Source organism: Adiantum capillus-veneris, chromosome 3, assembly GCF_014529385.1.
Source record: "Adiantum capillus-veneris isolate H3 chromosome 3, ASM1452938v2, whole genome shotgun sequence".
In the NCBI taxonomy this organism is placed as follows: Eukaryota; Viridiplantae; Streptophyta; class Polypodiopsida; order Polypodiales; family Pteridaceae; genus Adiantum; species Adiantum capillus-veneris.
The window spans coordinates 47,021,178-47,035,960 of record NC_140933.1 but is presented as its reverse complement, the minus strand read 5'-3'; the positions used below and the strand labels follow the sequence as shown (position 1 = coordinate 47,035,960).

At 42.3% G+C, this 14,783-nt stretch overlaps 1 protein-coding gene across 1 annotated transcript in view; it reads right to left on the bottom strand.

The window, feature by feature from the left end:
- The window catches only part of LOC147460863 (Phospholipid/glycerol acyltransferase family protein), a 54,243-nt gene extending 51,373 nt beyond the window's left edge, over nucleotides 1-2,870 (bottom strand). The window contains exon 1 of the mRNA XM_086508551.1: nucleotides 2,547-2,870. Within this exon, the coding sequence (XP_086364677.1) occupies nucleotides 2,547-2,794 (248 nt within the window). The 5' untranslated portion in view covers nucleotides 2,795-2,870. The remainder of the gene's footprint in view (nucleotides 1-2,546) is intronic.
- Between the last annotated feature and the right edge of the window lie 11,913 nt (nucleotides 2,871-14,783).

Here is a 14,783-nt window from a genome sequence, read left to right as displayed (position 1 = left end):
GTTCTGCCAGTTTACGTGGCAGAACTGTACAGATCTTCGCGTTTTGCATTGATTGCTGACGTGGCAGTTGTACGGATTTTCTAAATCACGCTGGCAGTTTTTTTGTAGCTTTTTGGACCAGTTGTTGTTGAGTTTAAAGCTTTTCATGTAAACTGCTTTTAGTGGCCAAGGGCCTTTAAATATGCGGCTAGGGCCCATTCTTTGGCACTCCTCTGGGAGAAGGTGCAGAGCATGGAGTATCGGCTTGTATTGTGTTAATGCAATATAAAGAAATATCGAAAGGGGTGCCAAGGTTTGGGGCCAATACTCTCTGGGGTAGAATTCCAACACTCCGTGTTGCGTGTGCTCTCTCTCTCTCTTTCAGTTGAGCTGTTATTGAAGAGCCAAAAGTCTATTCAGTCTGTTCTTTTCTATTGGCACGTGGTGCCCGTCTTGTGACATGGACACTAGGCAGCTAGAGGTGCATTTACCACAGCAAAGCTCACATTCTCCTCACACCAGAGGCACATTGACCAATGGAGCGACCAAGCTAGGGAGATCTAAATGCCCACGACTATGAAGGACTACACAGCATCGACGGAGGCTGCATCAAAGAATTCGGATCACTCTGGCCCGACATGCACGACGCCCGGTCAAACTATTGACCATGGAGGAGATTGATAAGATTCGCCAACGACTGATGATGGATCTCCTATGATTTAGCTCTTTTGAGGATTGTACATCCTGCTCATCTTGTATCAACCTTCGTATCAGCTCTCACCCATTATATTCCCACACGCACACCCACATTGTGTTGTATTAGCCCCCAGTCACTACTTTCAAAACCCCCCCCCCCCCCCCCCCCCCACTCATATCCTACACAGTTCCAGCTAGCTACTTAGTTCACATTGTTTAAGAAAAAGTTTGTTTCCAACAAACCTCTAGCAATTAAGATTTTAGTATTTCAATTTACTTGATTTTATTTTTGTACCCAAACATTGTATTAGATCCACCAAGATTGTATCAATTAGGTCTCATAGGTCCTTTTTTGGCCTTTTGAACACGTTTAATATAACATTTCATTTCTCTCTCTCTCTCTCTCTCTCTCTCTCTCTCTCTCTCTCTCTCTCTCTCTCTCTCTCTCTCTCTCTCTCTCTCTCTCTCTCTCTCTCTCTCCACACTCGCAGCACTCTCATTAATCAAGCATCGGAGCTAGGGAGTTCGAGACGCCCACGACTAAGGAGAGGAACTTCACAGCATCGACGGAGATTACAACAAAAGATTCGAGTCATACTAGCTCAACATCCAGAGTGCATATGGGGATGGACTCATCACCCATCATATCACACTCTTGTATTGGGCACACACTGTATCAATGATCGCACATACCATACACATTTCCAATCATTCGCACCTCTAGTTTCACTTTAATATCCCTCTTTATTTTACCTAGACATGGTATCAAATTCACCAGTTTGTAACGGTTTGGTCTCATAGGTCATTTTGGCCTTTTCAAAGACGTTAATAAATCAATTCATTTCTCTCTCTCTTATATATAATGACATTGTTAGGGCAAAGCTTGCCACACCGCCCACCCAAATGACAACGTATATGGACACATACATGCAACACAGTGCTAGTGTGGCAATTAGATAGCTCAGCATCTCATTTCATAGATTAGAGATTGAGACTGGGCGAGCGACGCACATTGACAAAGACCAGAGGTCCAAAGGACATGCAATGTTTGTAGAGCTAGAGTGGAGAATAAAGAGCATTATGTAGGGCATACGAGGCCAATACAGAGCCCTATTCTCAGGACAGCTGACACTCAAAGTACTACTGGAGTCCAAAGACCTAAGGCAACTGGGTCACTTCCCACTAGAGGTCCATAGACATGTCGTCCAATCACCCGCACACCCCAATTGAGGAGAGAAATCTCAGCCCATGGACTTCTTTCGGAGAGTTGCTCCAGCTCCACCTATAGCCACTCAAAGAGAGGTCACACTGGAGTAGACAGAGATTGTCCAAGCCCATAGACGACCCAAAACACAAAGACCTGGCCCACAGACTATATCACAAGGAGGCCAGACAAAATCCAACTACGACACGAGCAACCCAAGCAGAGGGACATCGGGCACACTTTCTCACACCTTGCTGCTATAATGGGAGTTCTTCGCACCCTATCCACCCATGCATGACATCCTACACCCCCACTTTGGTACCGAAGCTAGTTAGTCACTTGCATATAATGGTTGTACTCCCCTACACATACATTATGGCACCCATTAGTTGTAGAGCTCTATCCTCATCACCCACCATACACATGTACACCCCCATCTCCTAAAGTCTGTATCAGTCTAATAAATTTTGTATCATGTTCAATTTCAGTCCTTTTTTGTGGATGCCCAGAGGACACAAACACACACACACACGCACACATACATGCCTCATAGGTCTCTCTCTCTCTCTCTCTCTCTCTCTCTCTCTCTCTCTCTCTCTCTCTCTCTCTCTCTCTCTCTCTCTCTCTCTCTCTCTCTCTCTCTCTCTCTCTCTCTCTCTCCTCTTACGTGGTCATATGGTTGCTGACAGTAATAAGGGGGGTGCCTGGAGGACGCGAGTGCACGAGGCGGTTGAGAGTATCGAGGTTGTAGACGTGGCTGGTGTTAAGGAAGGAGGTGATGAGCTTGCAGAGGGCACTCCCGCTCTTCAATACAAGGCGGCGTGGGAACTCGCCCAAATGCGAGCTCTTTGCTGCCCACGGTAGCGTCCTGCTGATGACCATGGCCCCTGCCCCCGTCTCCCTTGCTTTTGCCATTCATGCCCTCCTGCACTCACTGTAGCTTTTTGAATGGGTCGCCTGCTTTTTGCCTTCGACGCAAGCTTGGCGATTTCCATGTTAACACATAAACATAACAAGGCGACCTTTCAAAAGCCAAAAAAAAGTGATTAATGAGGTGGCATGATAGTTAAAAATCTATTTTAACTAGTCTTGCTTGGTGGGCCTTGCTATATCTATAGAATATAACAAGACATCTGCAAATTGAATTTTAGCAGCTAGCACTGAACAAAACAAGAGCAAGACTAATTTGGGAAGGGCAGCATTGCGTGAAAGGGATATACACTAAAAAAATTATATAATGTTTATGGGAGGAGACAAAGTTAAGTGCATCAATTATTAAAAATTACAGGGGTAGTTACAGTTGAGATTATATCCAAGCAAGGTTGAACTACTATGTCTACAGATGAATGTTTTTCTAGTATACATGCTACATGTAAATTCTTGCAAACGGAAAGTATTTCAAAAAAAAAAAATTCATTGAATGGTACAGTAGCGCAACATGTCGGCTTGCATTTTTGAAGGTGGATTGGAGTGTGTTTTGCCTTTCTTCTTTTACGGTTGTTTGTGTTTTTTCTTTCTTCTTTTGTAGTTATTCCCAGTACAATGAATGAGGACAATGATACATGTAACTTCACCTTCTGTGTTTTGTGCTATGGCATCAACAATTCATGTTGCACTGTTTGTCGCACCAATTGTCAAGTCAATATTTCAATGATCATGCAATGCATGCAGATTGCGATCAAATCCAGCTCATTGAACCTAGGGTCTAGGAGCCATTACTGAAGGACATTTATGTACCTGCGTTCGTTTTCATTTCAAGTTTTGTAATGTCAGTTTGATTGTACAATTTATTCAAGGCAAGGTTGTTATGGTGTTGAACGTTTGACATGTGAGTACAAATTATTGTAGTAGAGTTGTTGATGTAGTCATGCACATGCGCTTCATCTATAATACATGTACCCAAGGTACAATTGATCTCATCTACGACTGGTTTTCTTTCACGAAAAATGGTGAAAAACTGAAGGGATTCAGGTCCGTTGCATGTCTTACAGAGCATGACATCTTGTACAAAACCAGTGGACCGAGCTTGTGATATGGGATGTGTTACAAAGCTCCCGTGATTGACTACAAACTGGGGATAGTTGGGCAAGATCACCGAGCAAGAGAACATATTTTTTGTTGAAGGGATCTGCCAATTTATTGCTTGTTACATTGATGTTTTGTCTTACGATAAGGTCAAAAGTCGTTTGAATTATTGTCGATAGCTCGTCTATAATTATAATATCTACCTCTTTTATGTCCAAATATCTCTCATCGGTCTCGCGAATAGAGAGAGGATAATGTTGATTCGTGGTTGGTATCTTGAACTAGTAATGGATTGTAGATACAATGCTGCTAAGCCTTGTTGCTACCGCTCCGATGACAACGTGCCCAATAATAATACAGAAGTGAGGACAATAAGAGTGTCTATTTTATTTATCTATCGACCTCGTATATCGCTATATATGTGAGGTATGTCGTCGCGCATCAAAGACATATTTCTAGATTGTGAGTGAAGATGTCACATTCCATGCTCCAATCTTTATACAATGTAGTGATTTCAAACCATGACCTAGCATATGGACGGTAACCTAGTTTCAAGCTTGTTACAATTTTCTCTTTAGCTTATTGATGCTTGGACTTTAATCTTCTAGGTATTGAGAACTTTATATTGACACCTAGTACGAGAGAAACGAGGACATATATAGTATGTCATCAATTATTTAAACACCTAGTATGACATAAATTATTCATAGCTAAAGTAAAGATGTACAAGGTGAAATCACTACTGTGATACACCACATGCATTCACTACTTGTGTATTTACTACTGTAATACATCACATACATTTGTCAAGCAACCGTATGCAAAAAATTGTGTGTAACTCACGTGCAAATGTTGATCAGGATTGAGTGTATAGTTCTGAAAGCGAGATCCAAATAAACCAAAGCAAAGGAAGTAATGCAAAAAAATCTAAAACAAGTAGATAAAGCATGAATGAACTGCAACAATAAATGAGGTGCTTTACGAACCTGCAATGTTGTACTCCTTCCTTTTGATTGTTCAATCTATAGGTCGATATGTGAGTCAAGCTACAAAAAAGCAATGTGAATAGTTAAACGTATCGTCTTGCAATGAAACGTCACACTGAAAGTGCAAAGTATATTGTGCACGTCATACAAAGGTGCCATACAAAAGTGTCATAATAACTAATATCTAATTCTCCTAAATGATTTTCTCATGTTAAACTGATCATTTAATATGGGGAAGTACCAGGGGAGAAAAAGCTAGATTATTAGTAAAGCTAGCAGACTGGTCACAGTAGGGGGCCCACAGTAGGGATCCAAAGGGGTACCATCTACACAAGAGCAATGTGCAATGTGCAATGAATGGGCTCCAAAGACCTTAGGGTTCAGCCCATTAAGACTTCCAAAAGGTTAAGTTCCAAAATTTCAAAGTGTAAAGTCCAATGGTCAATTGTAAATGGAATTGGATGCTTTGTGTGTGTGCAAAAGGCCAATAAGCTAGAGGACAAAAGCAAAAAAGTTTTGGGAAGATGACAAAGCTTAATAAGGACTAGACACACACACACACACACACACTATACACCTAAGCTTACCCTTTCCACAAAGTAAAGAGGACACATGTCAGGCATGCAAAGAAACCCCAATTCTTGCCTGAATCCTATTGGATGGGCACAGAGGTGGACCAATGAGAAGTTAGCTAGTGTAAACTAAATTTTTTTTTTTATGAATGCTCAAAAAATAACCAATAAGAAATAGTCTCCCTAAAAGACTATTGGACAGTCAAAAGGTCCAATGATAATTAAGCAGTTCCTAAAATTGCTTAATTCCTATTGGCCAAAGGACTAAAAGTTCCAATAGCAAAGCAAATAATTAAATTAATTATTTGGCATTTACAAAATGGAAAAAAAGGATGGACACTTGTCACAAGGCTCTTGACTGGGCCTCTCAAAGGCTATTGGCCAAATTATTTACGGGCCAATAGGAAGCCAGCAAGAGTAAAACTCATACTCAAATACTATTGGCTAGGCTTTTCAAGGGCCAATAGGAATGCAGCATGAGTAATTGGCAAGGGGGGTCAACCAAGAGGAGAGAGGGGGTTGTTTTGGAAGGGCATTATTCCACACACACTCACACAACTCATGTGTAGAGCAAGAAAATCATCTCCTTCTCCAAGCTTTAATGGAAAGCTCATCTTCTTCTCCAAGTTTGAGAATGGAGGCCTACACCAACAACTCTTGGATATGGAATGCAAATCCAACCAAGAGCTAAGCTTCAATGCCATGCTTCTCTCCTCTATTATCTAATTACTAAGCTAAGCAAAGCTACAAGAGTAATTAAGTGAGGAAATACTTCTTTCTCGTAAGAATACTCCTTCTTCCTCTAGATCTACTCTCATACCCCGCTAGCTCTCACCATCTTCGAAGGTGTGTGAGGTCTTGGGTCTGAGACCAACGAGTAACTGATTTTATGTGTTATCACATGTAAGTTTGGTGCATGAAGCTTCCATCATAGCACCGACGAGTTTTTACCAAGGAACACAAAGAATTATATTGTACAAAGTCTCTCTTAATGGGAGAAGTTATAATACAAATGCCTAATGGAGGGGGGACCGGTCCATGTAAATCCGGTCCTCAATAGTTGTCAATTGTTCTATTTATCTCTCTCTTTCAAGTATTGTTATGCCAAACTAATTAGGTGTTATGCTAATGTTGTTATCTCCAACCAAGCACTCTTGTATGCTCATTAGGAATTTGCTCTTAATGAAATGCTCACTCTGTTAAGTTATTTTCCGCTATTTACAAGCTTTATAGACCAGTAATTGTTACATTGGTATCAAAGCTATCGGTTTCTCTTTTCTTGCTCAAGAAGAGAGGTCTTCAAGCTTGCTACAAACGGTTGGAATTATTAATTGCATGAGGGTAAGGAGAACAAGGATTTAGTATCCTTGAGGTGCGCCTGGTTCGTGCAGCTAACGGGGTATCACCGTCGAGAGCTATGGTCTTAATAATGGAGTCCCAAGGGGCTTGCCTACGGCTTAACCATTATTGAGCTATTAGAAGCTTGACAGGAACCAATGCCGACTGGGCTATGATAAACCCTCTCTTCTATTCCTTGCAATTAATGATATTCCGAGCCACGGGTATAGATGCTTGAGTGCATATCTTTGAAAGTAAAGAGGAGTAGCAACTAGGGCTTGAAGTGCCAAAGTACAAGTAAAAATTTACACCTAAAACTTAGTTATAATGGCTGACAATAGTAGAGAAAGTGAAATTAATGTTGAAGGCTTTGATTTTGCTAATGGTCAAGCTACTAATGATGCCCCTATGCTTGTGAACTATCTTGTTACTAGGCTTCAACAAGCCATGGGTAACCCATCCCTCCAAGGTGAAGTACAACAGCAATTACGCATCCATGGGATTCTCCAATCTCCTCACCTAGAAGAGGGAGTGCCTATGAAAGCTCCTAGTGAGATTTCTAAAAGAGGGCTCTCTACGGTGAGAGAAGAGGAGGACCCATACGAAGGACCCAAAAAGCTTACAAGTTGATGGGGCAACTCCCTCACCAAGGAGAGCCCAAATCTCAATGGTAGAGCCCCCACCGAAAGAACGAGAAAGAAGTGAATCTCCCGCCACCTCGGCGGAGATGGCACCACGAAGAAGGCGGGCAAAACGCTCTCCAACACCCCCTAAACGGAGAAGACCATCGGATTCTCACCGTAATTCAAAGAAGGAAGAAAGGAAGTATGAGAAGAAAAAGGAGAGAAAGAGGTCACCCTCTTCTCCATCTTCATCATCCTCCTCCTCTTCTGAAGGAAGTGATGGTGCGGCTCCCAAAGAATTCAAAAGGAGAGGCCATAGGAAATCCTATGCTGCTTGGAAGAGGTCGTCCAAGCTCAAACAGTTCAAGGAGGGAGGAAAGAGTATCTCTTTTCTTACCTACGATGGCACCTTTGGTGCTACAGACAAAGTCTTGGCCTTTATTCAACAATTTGATGCGGCATTTGGAGATGAGGGCTTCACGGAGTCCTCTAAGATACGTCATGTAGCCATGCATCTCCAAAAGTCTGCCAGGCAATGGTGGTCTAGCCTACGAGAAAATGGTGACGCTCCACGAACATGGAAAGCTTTAAGACCTTCCATTATGAAGCAGTTTTTGGCTAGCGATGCCAAAGACGAAGTGCTCACCGAATGGCGAAGCTTGAAGCTCTCTCCCTACGTATCTATTCACAAATACGTAGACAAGTTTTGGGATTTACATCTCAAAGCCACTGTCTACAAAAAGATAGATTTTGGAGAGCAAAAACAACAATTTTGTGCGGGTTTATCTGAAGATATGGCGGAGTATGTCAACTCCCAAAGGCCTCGCACTATTTCAGCAGTCATACACCATACTATGGTGGCTTCACGAATCCACTTCCAACAAGGGGCTAAGAAAAATCTTAAACCCATGGAAAGCAAAGACCGTAATGAGCCTAAGGGGAAGGACCATGTCCAAAAGTTTCCTAAGGGAAACTTCAACAACAACAAAGCTAAGGAGAAGGGAGTCTACAAAGGCAAAAATAAACTCTCTCCTGAAGAGCTAGAGCGTTATCGCAAGGATAACCGTTGTTTCAAATGTGGGGAGCAAGGGCATGCTTATCGTGCTTGCCCACAGAAGAACACACGCAATGAACCTCCTAGAGCTTCCATAATTGAAGTTAAAGAAGAAGATGCTCATCACAAAGGATCTCCTCTATGCCATGCTTGGGGGAAGGTGAGAGAACATGATGCTTTCATTCTCTTTGACAATGGCTCTACTCACAATTTCATAACCATGGAGTTGGCCACTAAGCTAGGCATCCAAGCCTTTGAGATGGGAAATCCCCTACCAGCAGAAGCCGATAATGCTTTCAAGGGAGAAGAAGTCCCAGTTACTCCCTTGATTGGGAAATTGAGGCTTCATGTCCAAAGTTATGTGGACAAAGAGGATTTCTTCATCTCTCCCCTTAAGCATGAGGATGTAATCCTAGGGGCACCATGGTTTGATCGCATGGCGGCCAACATCAAGTTTCCTAAAAGGCAAATTTACTTTAAATACAGGGACAAAGACATGTACATATATGCTAATGAGTCACGTAACACTATACCTCTTGTACATAAGCAAGCTTTTGATAAGTCAATAAAGAGCTCTATTTCCGTGTACATGATATTTGTAAAAGACTCTCAAAATGAACCTAATGTTCTGCCAAATAAAAATAAAGGGAATAAAAAAGAATCAGGGTTATCTAATTTCCTTAATGAATTCCAAGATGTTTTTATTGACGACATTCCTAATGAATTGCCTCCAAAACGAGGGGATGATGACCATGCAATCGAGCTTCTTCCAATAAGCTCACCGCCTAATAAACCTCCTTATCGAGTTTCTCAAGCTCAACAACAGGAAATTATGCGGCAAGTGCCTGAGTTGGTTGAGAAAGGAATGGTTAGGCCTAGTTCATCTCCATTTTGTTCACCAGTTTTATTAGTGCAAAAGAAAGATGGCACATATCGTATGTGTGTCGACTACAGAGCACTAAATAGGATCACTATCAAAAATAGGTTTCCCATTCCGCGGGTAGAAGACCTATTTGATAAGCTACAAGGATCGACCTACTTCAGTAGGATTGACCTAAAAAGTGGCTATCACCAAATAAGGATTGTTGATCAAGACATTGTAAAGACCGCATTTCGCACTACGTTTGGTCTCTACGAATTCATTGTCATGCCTTTTGGCTTGACCAATGCACCAGCTACATTCAACCGCATGATGGAGAAGCTCTTTAGGCCTCACCGCAGTTACACTGGAGTTTTCTTTGATGATATAATCATCTACTCCAATTCCTTGGACGAACATAAACAACACCTCCAGGTAATTTTTCAAGTTTTGCGAGAGAATAAGCTTTACATAAATCAAAAGAAAAGTGAATTTTTCTTACAAGAGATTCAGTATTTAGGTCATATTATCTCTAAAGATGGCATCCAAATGGATCCATCAAAGTTAGAAGTAATAAAAGCATGGCCTAACCCAAAGAATTTGCATGAATTAAGAAGCTTTATAGGTATGTGTGCATACTATAGACGCTTCATAGAAAATTTCTCACTCATAGCAGGACCATTGCATGACCTAACAAAAAAGAACGTTAAGTATGCATGGACTATCAAAGAGAACACTGCTTTTGAAAAGCTTAAAGAGAAGCTTATCTCTCAACTTGTGCTTACACTACCGGATCTCTCAAAGCCATTTGAGGTCCAATGCGATGCTTGTGGTGATTGCCTTCGAGCCGTGCTTCTCCAAGAAGGGCGCGCCATAGCATATGAAAGTCGAAGGCTCGACCCAGTTGAGCAAGCTCTAGGCATATATGAAAAGGAACTCCTCGCAGTTCTACATGTCTTAGACACGTGGAAGCACTACTTATTGGGGACTCCTTTCATTCTGCGGGGACGGATCACCAAAGCCTCAAGTACTTCATGACGCAAACCAAGCTCTCCGACAAACAAATGAGGTGGGCAAATTTCCTTTCACAATTTCATTTTCATATTGCTCACATTGCTGGCAAGTATAATCAAGTAGCTGATGCACTCTCAAGACGTCCGAGAGTGAATGCGGTTTCCATAGCAACTCATAATGATCTATCTTCTATGATAGATGAGTACGCTATCGATTCCGATTTTAAAGATGTGATGTCAGCCCTTGCACTAGGGAAGAAAGAGGAACCATTTACCTTACAAGATGGTTATCTTCTCTATGGTAATAGGCTATGTGTTACCAACTCACTACGTGAGAAAGTAATGTATGAATCTCATGCTCCTCCATATGTGGGGCATAGAGGGATTCAAGATACCCTAAGAGGGATAGAAATGTACTTCTATTGGACTACCATGAAAGCGAACATACAAGAGTATGTTTCAAAATGTGTGGTTTGCCAAAAGACAAAGTTTGATAGAGGGAAGCAACCTGGTTTGCTTCAACCTTTGCCAATCCCTAATTCACCCTGGGAGAGCATATCCATGGATTTTATCTTTGGATTGCCTAAGTCTATCCATGGGAATACGGTGTTGCGGTATAAAGCCCAATGTGGTCGCCCAGGTAAGTGGGCGGGCCGCCAGGTATGTACACATATTCTTTTGTAAAAACCTAATAAGAACTCACTATACTCTACACATTACAGTAGAGCGAGTTCACCATATCGTCGTGCTCTTCTTCTCGCACTCTCTCTCGCGTCGCACTTCCGCTCGTACTCCTTCAACTGGTATCAGAGCTCAGATCGAGGCTCGGGGCAGCATTTGCAGGTAGCCAGAGTCACCTGCTCAAATTGGAGTGAGATTCGACAAGCAAAGACACGGCCCCAAATCTTGCGGGCATGCGCGAAGGGCTCGGTGTTCTCAGAATTTCATTCTGAGGTCATCTCGACCATCGTTCGGCTTCGACAAAGTTCTGCGCATGCCATTTTCGACTACGTGGTCTCAGCGGGTGCAGATCCGACTCTGCAAATTTGGGGTTTTGGCCTACGACTGCAGGTGCTGAGGATATCGACACTCCCAGAGTGTTGATTTGTGGCTGTCTACACATCGAAGGACGACTCACAGTTCTTGGAGACGTGTCACATACGACACGGGCGCATCTACACACAGACTGTAGGCGACATTCACTAGTTCATCAGGTAGCTTGTGTTTGCTGCTTGATATTCCAGATTTCATCCTGACATCGCAGGTTCTTCCACATGGGATGTATTGTCAGAGATGATGTATGTATGTTGAGGGTTTGCTGGCTGTGAGTCACGCAGCAAACAACCGCCGCAGCGGTTACAACATATAGTGGGAAATTTGTGGATGTATGACTTTGTGGGAAGTCTATGTACTGTCAGATTTACTGCAGCCTTTGTTGAGGGTCGAGTGAGGTTTTATTGAGCTGGGGGATTCTCGAATGTTGAGATCCTTTCGGTGCTACAGGTCTTGGAGCGATCCCTCGAGCACCCTTAGATAGGCAGCTAGGATGTATTGACTGTGAGTTAGACAGTTGGGATTGCATCTTTGCTTTACTGTCGTTGAGGCATTGTCGCAGACTATGCTTACAGGACAGTGACAGGACAGTGAGAGACAGTACAAGTGCAGGACAGGTTTACCCACAGCTTACAGTGTTAGAGAGACAGTGGTTTTTTGAGCTATTTTTTGGTCTGTTTTTTAGTACACCATAGCCATTTTACAAAGGAGACTCTGCCAAAATTTATGCAGAATCTGAAGCTTTCTTGGTTCATTTGACAGGTTGATATTGGTTCAGAGGTCAGTTTACAGGGGAAACTCTGCCGAAGTTTTTCCAGGAAAGTAAACTACTGTGAAGAGTAGCTATGGCTGGATCACAGGACACTGCTCTTTACAATATCAAGAAGCTGGATGGAACCAATTTCCCATTGTGGAAGAAGCAGATTTGGCACGTGTTGGTACAAAAGAAGCAAATAAAACCTATAAAGCTCAAGGGGATAAAACCAAAAGATATGGACGAAGATGAATGGAGTGAAATTGATGAATTGGCACTTTCTACCATTATGTTGACTTTGGCAGAAAGCGTTTACTTCAATGTAGCAGACGAGATGTCGGCTTATCAAGCATGGTTAAAGCTGAGTGATCTTTATGAGAAGCAGAGTGCAGCTTCACAGGTATACTGGCTTAAGAAGCTTGTTGACTTGAAGATGAAAGAAGGGACACCTATGTCCAATCATCTGAATGAATTCAACACAATCTACAGTCAGTTGTCAGCTCAAGGTGTCAAGTTAGAGCTATGTTCCTGTTGATCACATTGCCGGAAAGTTGGGACACTTTTTGCAGAGCTTTGAGTAATTTTGCACCTCCAGATGGTTTGAACATAGCAGGTGTAGAAGGAAGTCTGCTTACTGAAGAAACCAATAGAAAGACAATGGACAAAGGCAAAGGAACAGCCTTAGCTGTCAGGGGAAGGACCAAAGAAAAGTACAAAGGTGGAAAGAGGAATCAGTCTGGTAGCAAGTCCCGCAGTGCTAAAGGCAAGAGTGACATAGAATGCTACCATTGTGGCAAGAAGGGTCACATGAAAAGAGACTGCAGAGAATGGAAAGCAGAAAAAGGCAAAGAGAAAGCTGAAGACCATGGTGAGAAGAACAAGTCCTCAGTGAAGATTCAATAAATAAATGTGACAAACACTGTTGCAGAGGATGACAGTCTAGTGTCAGGAGACATCTACTTCTTGAAGAATACAATGGACTCAGCTCTTCTTACAGCATCTGATGGAAATGCACTGAGTGACTGGATTATAGACTCAGGGGCATCACTTCATGTGTCTCCAAACAAGGAGTGGTTTACCTCTTATGTGACCACTAAAGATCATGTTCGGCTAGGCAATGGGCAGACATGTGAGATCTTAGGTGTTGGAGATGTTCAATCGAAGTTTAAGAATGGCTCTTCTTTCACGCTAAAGAATGTGAGACATGTTCCCGCAATTACAAAGAGCTTGATCAGCACAGGTTTACTTGATGATGCTGGCTACGTCACCACTTTTGGACAGAACATGTGGAAGATATCCAAGGGTTCTATGACAGTAGCACATGGAGTAAATTTTGGAGGACTTTACATGATTTATGTATCAAATGTCTCTAAAAATGTAATCAATGTAACCGAGCAGCAGAACGTTTCTTTGTGGCATAGCCGGTTAGGACATATGTCCAAGAAGGGAATGGAAATCTTGTCTCGTTCTAGTTATTTGCCTGGATTTTCATTTAATGATTTTGAATTTTGTGAACATTGTCTGTATGGTAAGCAAACACAGCAGCCACATGAGCATAGAAGCAGTAGAAGAGATACACAGTTGGCACTTGTTCATAGTGATTTGTGTGGACCTATGCCTAACCTATCTCTAGGGGGAGCTTCTTACTTTATGACATTTATAGATGATTACTCGAGGAAAGTATGGGTTTACTTTCTCAAGCACAAGGATGAAGCGTTTAGTGTTTTCAAAACGTTTGTGACACTTGTGGAGAATCAGAGTGGCAAGAAGCTTAAATGCTTACGCACTGACAATGTTGGAGAGTATGTTTCAAAGGCCTTTCAGGACTTTTGTGAGTCAAAAGGTATAAAACGTGAACTTACTGCTCCTTACAATCCTCCTCAAAATGGTGTTGCTGAGAGGATGAATAGGACCGTACAAGAGAAGGTCAGAAGTATGTTGTCTAATGCACAGTTGCCAAATGGGTTTCGGGTTGAAGCTGTATCAACAGCTGTTCATCTTGTAAATAGATCTCCTAGCAAGGTTTTGCAGAAGGATTCAGTGCCAGAGATGGTATGGTCAGGCAAAATGCCCTCATACAAGCATCTCAGAGTCTTTGGCTGTGAGGCATATACTCACGTTCCAAAGGAATTTAGGAACAAACTTGAGCCAAAGAGTAGAAAGTGCATCTTTCTAGGCTATGGTAATTCTGGTGAGATGGGGTACAGACTTTGGGAACCCGAAACCAGAAAGGTTGTCCGCAGCAATCATGTTCACTTTAATGAATCCAAATATCATTCTAACCAGAGAGGGTTGAGGAGATTAGAAGAGTTGTCTTCCAAGAAGATGGACCTGCACGTGCAAGACAAAATGTCAGGGCTCAAGAGGAGCAAGGACGGGATAGATTGGAACCACATGTTGTGGCTGAGCCTAAGCCACCTATTGTGCGTAGATCTGGACGTATCACGTGACCTCCTGATAGGTTTGTTCCATCTATGAACTATGTCATGTTGATTGATTGCAATGAGCCTTCATGTTACAAGGAAGCAGTGCAAATGAAGGACTCCGAGAATTGGCAATTGGCCATGCAGTCAGAGATGACAGCTCTGCATAAAAACCAGACATGGAAGCTAGTTAAATTACCACAG